The following is a 9,944-nucleotide window of genomic DNA, read 5'->3' as shown; positions in this document are numbered from 1 at the left end:
GAGCTCAAGCGTACGAGAGGCGTAACTCATGACAAGCTGAGATCGTCATCAGCCTCGAAGGGGTTTATATGTCAGGTGCAGCCTCTGTCGAAGGAGGCTGGGGAGTGTCAGGACAGCTGACAGGCTGGAATTTATTTATTTATTTATTTTATTTATTTTTTGCATTTGTAATGCGCACAGATACCCACAAAGGGTTTCCCGGCGCCAAGGCTAAGAGAACAAGACACAGAAAGCAACTACTGGCAACACAATGACCGCTGTTTATTTAAACAGTTATTTATTAAACAGCCAGGTTTTAACTTGTTTCTTAAAACTGGCGAAGTTCTCCTCTTTGCGCAGAGCTAAAGGAAGGGAGTTCCAAAGAACTGGTCCCAGGTGGGAAAAAGATTTACCTCCCATTCGGGCCAGTTTGAATCTGGGTACCGTGAATGTTGCTCCATTTAAAGAGCGAAGATTTCGTACAGGTACATGGGGCCTAACCAGTTTCTGCAGATACCGTGGTGCGGTTCCCGCTCTGATCTTAAACATGTAGGTCAAGGCCTTAAACCGGACCCGGTTCTCAACTTTCAGCCAGTGTAGGTCTTTAAGGTGGCTCGAGATCCTTGCTGTCCTAGGAATCTTACACAACAGCCTGGCTGCGGAGTTCTGGACCAGCTGTAACCGCCTGGTTACAGCTAAGTTGGAGCCCAGGTATAGAATGTCACCCTAATGAAGGTTCTAGGGTTCCCAACTTTCCAAGAGAAAAATACTGGTCATTTATTGTTTTAAGACTCTGCAAAGGCCCGGACCAGATAGTAAATAGGACTGTAAACAAATTCAAATGTATTAATTTGTAACATAACTTTTGTGCCTTTGTTTACTTTAATTATTAGCCAGTAATTGTTTACTCAGCACTAGAACGCATTTAAAATATTTTCTCTTTATATTTGCTGTTTGAAGTATGTACAGATATGGGCTAAAATACCAGCTTTAAGTGATTTTGCTTCTTTTTGTACCGGCTGGAGCATTAAAATACCGGTGATGCGACGAGTAGAAACCGTCAGGTGGCAACCCTAGAGCGTGCCAAGTTAATTCGCTTGCACTGGGGACCATGGCAACCTAGCTACGCCGCTGCCAGCCATAGGGAATCCCGCAGTACTGGCATGACCTGACCATGCTGGGGGATGCTAATCCATGCTGGGGTGCGCTAATAAATATATCCATGGCCCGAGCACAGGCTCTCGGCGGAAAAGGCAAGTTATGCGCCCCCCTCTGTGTTCTTTCTATGCATGGGCCATTTGAGGACACAGCAGGAACTGCGGCTTGTGGAGGCTCGAAGAGGCGTGTGTAATAAAAAAATCCCCTGCGACGCATCCTGGTCCAGAATGAGACGCTACCGCTCCTTCCGTTGGAGTCGCCCTAAAGTCGCTGTAATTGCCTATCGGGTTAATGACCCTGCTGCAGTGTAATGTCCCCACCCCTTAAATCACTTATCTGAGACCCAGCCTAGGCGAACTGTCCGAGCACTATTCATCGTCAACAAGAAGCCTCCTTCGACTGTCTGCAAAGTTGTGCCACTCATTTAATGTATTTATAGTGGAGCGCGTGGGTTCATATATTTATGTTTCCCTTGCCTTCATTGCTTGATTTTGCTCGCGAGAAAGTGTCACTCGTAGTCGTTGAATGTCACTCATATTTACACTGAAATTATGGAAATGTCACACATAAGCAATCTGAAACCTTGGCAGCTATGGCCAATGGCATAGTAACAGAGGTTTGCAGCACGTAGCCGCGAGGCGGTGGCAGCACGCGGTGCACGAGAACCAGTCATCTCCATAGCAGCATCTTTGGGATTCCCCTCACGGTGCATAAGTATGCTGCGTGCATCCTGCCTTCCAACCGGGGTCGATCCTGGCTCTCGGTGTCTCTGCCCTGAATTCCCCTTTGGCAGCCGCCGAGGCAGTGCAGCGTGCAGTTCCCGCGCAGGCCGCCAGGTGTCTCCCACGCGCTCTGAGCGAGAGGGCTGGGCACAGGGTGATTCCTATTGGTTGTACACAAGCCATGATGCCACAGGACGGCCCTTTTAAAGAACATCTGGGGACAGAGTGGTGACTCCGAGCATTCCTTCCTGTTCCGACGACGTGGAGACCCGCGAGCTGTCACCCAAAGGCAAACATGAGTGAGGTGAGTGATGCCGCCGCGCGCCTCGAGGGGACCGGACCGCACCTCAGGCGCTGCAGTGCTTTGAGTGAGCGCTGCGAGGGTAGGGAGCTAGACCGCCGGCACTTGACAGCAGTACTCGAAAACTCTGAGACAGGTGCAATGCAGAGGAGTATTTATCCTTAATGGGGCACTCAAGCAAACCCAACCAGATGTCATCAGGCAACGCAACGACCGGGAATTCGTGGACAAAGTGAGGGTGTAGGAAACTGGGGTATTTTTTATCTTTACTAGAAGTTTCACCAAAAAGTACAGTTTAACGCCAATACGCCATCAATTTTGAATTGAAATGGCACAGGCACGTTTAGGCGCATTCAAACGAATCCGGTTATTTAGAAGTTGTCAAGACAGGTCCTTGGGTTAAAGCGCCTTCTGCGGCGTTCTGCATATAATGTTGAGGTTGCAGGTTAGATTATGGCAGAGGTCGAGATTACCTTGCACGTGCGAACCTGTTTCTTTCAGCGCTGCAAAAAAGTACCAATGACTTGACAGCAAGCGCTATATGCTTTTTTATATTGTTCAGTTTTATATTTTGTTGTTTTTCCTTCCTGACAAGTCCGTTTCAGCATGAATTGAGTGCACAGTCTCATCACCGTGGGATACCTGTCATCTCACACTTCACCTTAAACTTCATGAAAGAGCGAGTGTTTTTTTAACAAAGGAAGATCCATTGCCTCACCGTGCTTGCAATATTTGGCAGAGAATTTTGCCGAGAGTCACACCGTGGGGTCTAATAGGAAAATGAGACTCGAAACCAAGTCTTGTGAATCTAGAGCCTACCTCGGGACCGCGTCTTCGCCATATATCACTTCTGCAGTCAAGCCCTGCCTTTTCCTTCGTTAACTAAGGTCTATAGACCCAGACGCTGCCCCTGATGGTCACAGCTCGTGCCCAACCCCTGGAACTATCTAGAGGTGTATTTCATCTTAGCCCAAGCTCCGCATTTATCATAAAAGGAGTGATGCAGGCGGTTTGTAAAATGCCAACACGAGTGAATAAGGTGTGATCGTGTTTGTGTTGGGGAGGTGGGGGCAGGGAGAGGGTGCATCTTGAGCTGAAGATAACGCCCCCGCAACAGACATCAAGGATGTTTTGTGCTTCACGGGGCTTCATGCATCAGGTTCACAGTATTCCTCTTGACTTGCTCACTGGATCTTTATTTTTATGTCATGAGGGTTCAGGCAAACTTACGGCCAAGCAATGCAGTTTCCTATCCAGATGTGCAAAGGCAATTTGCCGGACAATTTACATTAAGATGTTTTATGCTTCATGGACATTTTCAGGGTCGCATTTGCTTTGCTGTCAAAACTAGAGAGAAGACCGAAACGAAGATCTGAAACCATCCACCTGTGAACGACCAACATAGTACCATGGCACTCGTGCACCACGTTTGCACCAAAATCTGCACAGAATGATCCGTGCAAAAACATTTGCACCGATTGCTGCAGAAGCACGTTTTGTGCAGCCATCCATCGGTGAATGTAGCCTGGCACACTCAGATGTTTTTCGTAGTCCAGCCTGCAGTACACGTGTGCTTCCAGGCATCTTTCTGAGCGCGTGTGTGTGTGCGTGTTTGAGAGAGAAAAACATAGAAGGGGGGGCAGAGTATGAGGGAGAAAATGAGACAGCTATGGGGTCAGGTAGGCTGCGGAAAGTGTGAATAAAAGAGAAAGAGGAAAAGAAGGGGAGCAACAGAGACTCATGGAAGCTGACAGCGAAACGTGTGCGTGTGAAAGGGCGAACAAGAGAGTGCCACGGAGGCTATGAGGAAACGTGTGTGTTTGAGAGAGCGAGAGAGAATACACGAGGCGAGTGATGACTAAGAAAGCAAGATCGATAGATAGATTTACAAATAGGTGGTTTATATAGATCGATATACAGATTTACAAATGATGATAGATAGGTAGATGGATGATTGGGAGATAGATATATAGATAGTAGGACAGATAGATAGATAAACACGAATGGATGATAGACAAGTAGGTAGATTGATAGATAGGCAGAAATTTGGATAGATAGAAATAAAGATAGATGGATAGACAAATGGATGGGTGATAGTTCGATAGATAGGCAAATAGAGGGATAGATAGATATATAGTTCGGTAGATAGAGGGATAGATAGACAAATGGATGGATGATAGATAGTTAAATGTACAGGAATTTATATAGTGCAAATCACCAAGCGGTTTCTAAGCGCTTGCTTAGGGAACCCGTCCTGGTATTCCCCTGTGAGATAACCCCGGCAGGGTATCCGCAAGGTGAACGCCAGGCATCCCGCTGCGAGGGGCCGTTGTGGAGATTAAGCAAGCTATTGCCCAGAGTCGCAGAGTGTGAACCCGTGAATCGAGTAGGCACCGGAGTGAGAATTGTCGAGTCCATGGACATTTTAGGACTCAAGACCCCGCTGAGCAGGGAATTGAACCCTGGTCCCGGGCTGACCTCTGCTTCCAGGTCTGCCTCCTCTAACCAGTGAGCCACACTTCTCCTAGTTAGACAGGTAGATAGAGAGATAGATAGACAAATGGATGGATGATAGATATATAGTTCGATAGATAGGTAGATAGAGGGATAGATAGACAAATGGATGGATGATAGATAGTTAGACAGGTAGATAGAGAGATAGATAGACAAATGGATGGATGATAGATATATAGTTCGATAGATAGGTAGATAGACAAATGGATGGATGATAGATAGTTAGACAGGTAGATAGACAGTGTTAACCTGTGTAAAAATTCCTAAAGAATGAAGTGATACTATACACAATTCGCTTCATACTCTGCATAACTAGCTTTTTTTGTCCAGATAATTTAGTGCACCCCACCACATGATTTGATCTTGCCCTTCAGTATAATCCCAGCAGCCCTGCCGGTAAGGTGATAGCCCAAAAAGCAGGTGAAACTACTTGTTGTGCAATCAACAGCATTTCCCAAAGAACTCGGATGTAACATTTGTTTTTTTTGCCACATGGATAAAAAATAAAGGAGACTTACAATGGCGACTTTAAAATCAGGGGTGTGTGAAAAATTCCTTTCCGCTGGCGGAGTTCAGAGAGTTTTGCCTACTCCGCTTGGAGCGATGAGTTCTGGCAAAACTGCGCCAATCCTTGAGTGGTGGAGATTTTTGTTGCACGTGGCTCGCCAATGTTAAGTTGGTGAGCGCGATTGAGAATTTGGGTCCCCTAGTGTCATTTTCAGGTGCTAGAATGCCTCCTGGAGAAATTTCTCAATGCAGGCGGTCGCAGCAGGTCGCTATAGTTTGCGTTGAGAAAGCTGCTGCTTGAGTAGAAAATCTACACAAGCAACAAAAACAGCGCCCTCTGGTGAAGTGAAATGAAATGAAAAATTGTATTTGTAAAGCGCACGGCTACTCCACAGAGTGTCCCGGCGTTACAGGGCCAACTAGGGACAGAGAAATCAGAGCTCAAAATAATCGCACTAAAGCCAGAACAGAGGCATTATATCCGGAAAAACAAGGTTTTTAGCTGTCTCCTGAAAACAAGCAGGTCTTGAACCAGTCTAAGATGAAGGGGTAACCTATTCCATAGGCAGGTGGCCAGCACTTGGAATGAGCGCCCGCCTGCCCGTGAGTGGGAAACTTTAGGAGTAAGTATCAGGACATGACCAGAGGACCTCAGGGCACGATGTGGCACATAGTGTTGAACCGGTCTCCTAAGGTAAACAGCACCTGTGCCATGAAAGGCCAGAAACACCAGAACCAATGCTTTAAACTGGATCCTCCTACATATTGGGAGCCAGTGTAGGGTTTTTAGATGAGTAGACATGTGTGCTCTGGGTCCCACCATGAGAATAGCTTTAGCCGCTGCGGTCTGAGGCACAGGGTCAGACTGATTTGCATATAGCCATGTCTGAACTGAGGTGGCAGAGTGGGCTAAAGAACGGTGATGGATCAAACCCAGATCTATTGACTGGGTGTGAGTGTTTGATTGGTTCAGATCCTCTGTCCATCACCACCCCCTTTTGTACCGCTGTGGCCGCCATAAGTGTGGCAGGGTATGCTCAGACATGAGTCCCTTGCTCACTTTGCCACTGGATTCAAGCAAGCCGGGCTGAAGACGGCTGTAATGCCAGAAACCGGTCCTCGGAAGCTTGTTTCCAGTCCAGGGAAGGCATGGCTTGGCAGTTTGGGCTGGACTGTTCCCATGAGGCACAGGGTCAGACTGATTTGCATATAGCCATGTCTGAACTGGGGTGGCAGAGTGGGCTAAAGAACGGTGATGGATCAAACCCAGATCTATTGACTGGGTGTGAGTGTTTGATTGGTTCAGATGCTCCGTCCATCACCACCCCCTTTTGTACCGCATTCTGAGCCACCTGCAAGCGGTTTAGTCAGTAATCGGGAAGACCCAAGTACAGTACAGTAAAATAGTCCAGCCTGGAGGTGATCAAGGCTTGAACTACTGTCTTCCGGGCACGTGCCAACAACAGTCTGAATTTGGGCTTTCATAGGGTGACATCTAACTTTACTCATAGGTCTTTCACAACACTTACAGAGGCCGCAGGAGGAGACATGTCACCAGGCCACCCATTGAGCCATGATTCACAAGGTGGACAGCTAAATAAGATAATCTCTGATTTTTCAGGGTTGCATTTCAATTGATTGAGCCGCAACCAAGAGAAAACTTTCGTCAAACAGGTGTTAATCTCCTCACTACTGAAATCACAACCTTTATCACGCATGAATAGCAGTTGAGTATCATCGGCATAAGATACTATCTTAGCGCCGTGTGACTCTGCTAAAAGAGCAGGAGGGGCCATATAGATGTTAAAAAGTGATGGACTCAAAATGGACCCCTGCGGGACCCCCCTTTCATAGGGGGGGATGGAGCCTGAGAAAGGGGGATACCAGATTGCTTGATGGTGGTCATTAAGGAAGGAAGCAAACCACTTAAGTACCGTGCCCCTGATGCCACAATCCGATTGGCTTTGCAAGAGCCGGTCGTGGGGCACGGTATCAAAAGCTGCGGAAAGGTCTAAGAGTATCAACACAGCACTTCCTCCACCGTCCAATTGCTCTTTAATTGTTTCAGAGGCTTCCAGTACAGCTGTTTCAGTACTGAGATTGGTCCTAAAACCAGAATGACTATCATGGAGAATATGGTTGGCCTCTACATACTCAGTCAGTTGTAGGTTGACACATTTCTCCAAGGTTTTGGAGAAGAATGGCAGCAGTGAGACGGGCCTGTAATTTGCAGCCACAGTGGGGTCTGCAAAAGGCGTCTTCAGCAAGGGGATGATTTTGGCCCTTTTCCCGTGGCCAGGAACCAGCTCCCGTTGCAATGAGGAGTTCAGAACCAAATTGACCGCTGGATTTAGGATCTCTGCATTTTTGCTGGGCACGTTGGGTACGCCACATGGTGCAGTTTGCATGATTTTACAACACTGAACAAGCTTGTGGCATTAAAAACAGCACAAGCAGCGCTACCTGCCAAATTCCGCCTGGTCGCGAAAATCTGCAGAATCTCATGGAGTTTTTAGATAACTCCTTGGCATTCCATGGAATGAAGCCCAGCGAGTTCCGCCCACCTCTAATTAACATACCAGCTGAAACCAAAAGACATGAATAGCCAGTTCCAGGATTCAACTGAGATTAAGAGGTGTGTATTCCATACCCACTGAGGAAATTGTCAAAAGCCCCATATTTCAGCAACTGAATCTGCCATGAACCATGTGTAGGCGGCCAGCTGAAGTATGCATGAGAATGCACTTTGAGTCATCACTGGTGAAGGCGAAATTCACACTCAAAGGGTCAGCTGGTGTTCTGCACCCTTTGATTCCTTTAAAGCTGTTGTGAAGTAATATCAGGATCTGCTATGTCTTAGATTGGATACTTTGTTTCTAGACACAACCAAAAATGTTGAATCCAGTTAGACAAGTCGTCCACTCTCTCTTGACTACTTTTCAATATATACATTTGTCTTAGTTACTAGATGTTGGACCCTCTTTGCAGGGTCATGCCCAAACATTCTGCCTTCACCCTGATGTTTTTGAACCTGTTTTTGTTGACTTTTAGGACTTTGTGCACTTTAACCCTATCAACCAGTGCTAAAGTGCGTGTGACCTCTCCCTTAAATATAGTAAAATTGGCTTACACCCAATTGGCATATTTAATTTACTTGTAAGTCCTGAGTAAAGTGGTAATTCATGTACCCAGCCCCTGTAAATTAAATGCTATTAATGGGCCTGCAGCACTTATTATGCCACCCACTTAAGTAGCCATTCTAAATATGCCTCAGCCCTGCAGTTGCAGCCTGTGTGTGCAGTTTTAAACTGTCAATTCGACTTGGTAAAATAAACCTAAACCTTTTATATTCATCTAAGTTATGCCCTAAACAGCCCATAGGGAATGGTGCAATCTATATAAAAAAAGTTGGACTATAAAAAGTCTCTCACTTCAATGTGGGCACCAGGTATGAAAAGGGGCCCCTCAGACCCACTCTTCAGTACACTTCTGGACATGTGGAAGACTCAGGAGAAGGATGACTGCTCTGCTGCACGATGGAGTGCTCTGCTTCCCTGCTGCTTGATTGAGCAGGACTGGACTTGTACCTTGAACCAGGACCACCAGAATGACTACAAGGGCTAGTTGGCTGGCCTCCTGATCACAGCCTGTAGGACAGAAAAGGCGCCAACTATCTTGAACCCTGCACATGGACACTTCCTGCTGCAGTTCAGCTCGTGTCTCATCAGGACTGACACAGTGCGATGCAAACCTGATGCAGCTCTTAACAACGCCTCATCGGAATTGAGAAAAGCGACCCAGCCTCGACACAAGCCCGCATCGCAGCCTGCACAGCATTTCAGAACTTCTGCTGCATGATGCATTACCTACGTGGATCTCACAGCCTCTTATCTGAACCGACACAACGCAACAAAGGCTAGATACAAGCCCTTATTGCAGCCCTTGCAGTTCATTGGAACCACCACCGCGCAATGCATCCTCGATACAGGCTTCACAGCGCTTCTTGGTACCCCCGCTGTGTGGCGCAAAGCTCCACAACTAGGATTTAAGCTACATTTTTCAGTGGGACTAACTTGGTCCCGGTATCCGGCCCTTGCTCCATTGCGATCAACCCGAGCTCATAACTTTGTCCAGGTCTGGCACAACTAGATAATCACGGTTGGCACTTTGTGCTTTTAAGCACTATTTTTACTTAAATCTTTAAAACTGCATATCTCCAGTTCTATTCATTGGACTTATGTTGTTGAATAGTTTACTCAACTTTACTCTATTTTTCTAAATTGGTGTGAGAATTTTCTTGTGGTATGTTTTCACTGTATTACTTGCCATGGTATGTTTCTTGTTTTGTTTTCACTGTATTACTGTTTGTGTGCTTCACAAATAATATAAATATTTCCCCTAGGTTACGCCTGACTGCGTTTGCGCCAATCTAACAGAGGGTTAAGCACAGGTTAATTTGAGGTTTGCTTGTGTTTCACCCTGAAAGGAATTGTGGTTGTTGCTTGAGTAGGGTTTTACCTTCCTCAACCAGTAACCACATTTCTCACACTGGATGAACACAAAATCAACTTCGATATGTATGCGGATGACATGCAGAATTTAGACATTCCCACAATCATCACCACATACTTGGACTAAATGCACCAACTGCCTGGCGTACCCCACCTGCCAAACTCTAAATAACCCCCTATGTCTAAATCTCCACAACTGCAACCACAGTACTGTTAGACTCACTCTGAAAACTCAACATTGCCTCAAAGTGG

The 9,944-nt window shown here is 46.5% G+C and overlaps 1 protein-coding gene across 1 annotated transcript in view; it reads left to right on the top strand.

The window, feature by feature from the left end:
- Window positions 1-2,049: 2,049 nt before the first annotated feature.
- PCP4 (Purkinje cell protein 4) overlaps window positions 2,050-9,944 on the top strand; it is a 208,487-nt gene continuing 200,592 nt past the window's right edge. Inside the window, exon 1 of the mRNA XM_078655934.1 lies at window positions 2,050-2,163. Within this exon, the coding sequence (XP_078512060.1) occupies window positions 2,155-2,163 (9 nt within the window). The 5' untranslated portion in view covers window positions 2,050-2,154. The remainder of the gene's footprint in view (window positions 2,164-9,944) is intronic.

This window comes from Lissotriton helveticus, chromosome 8 (genome assembly GCF_964261635.1).
Source record: "Lissotriton helveticus chromosome 8, aLisHel1.1, whole genome shotgun sequence".
Classification (NCBI taxonomy): Eukaryota; Metazoa; Chordata; class Amphibia; order Caudata; family Salamandridae; genus Lissotriton; species Lissotriton helveticus.
This window is presented reverse-complemented; position numbering and strand designations above follow the sequence as displayed.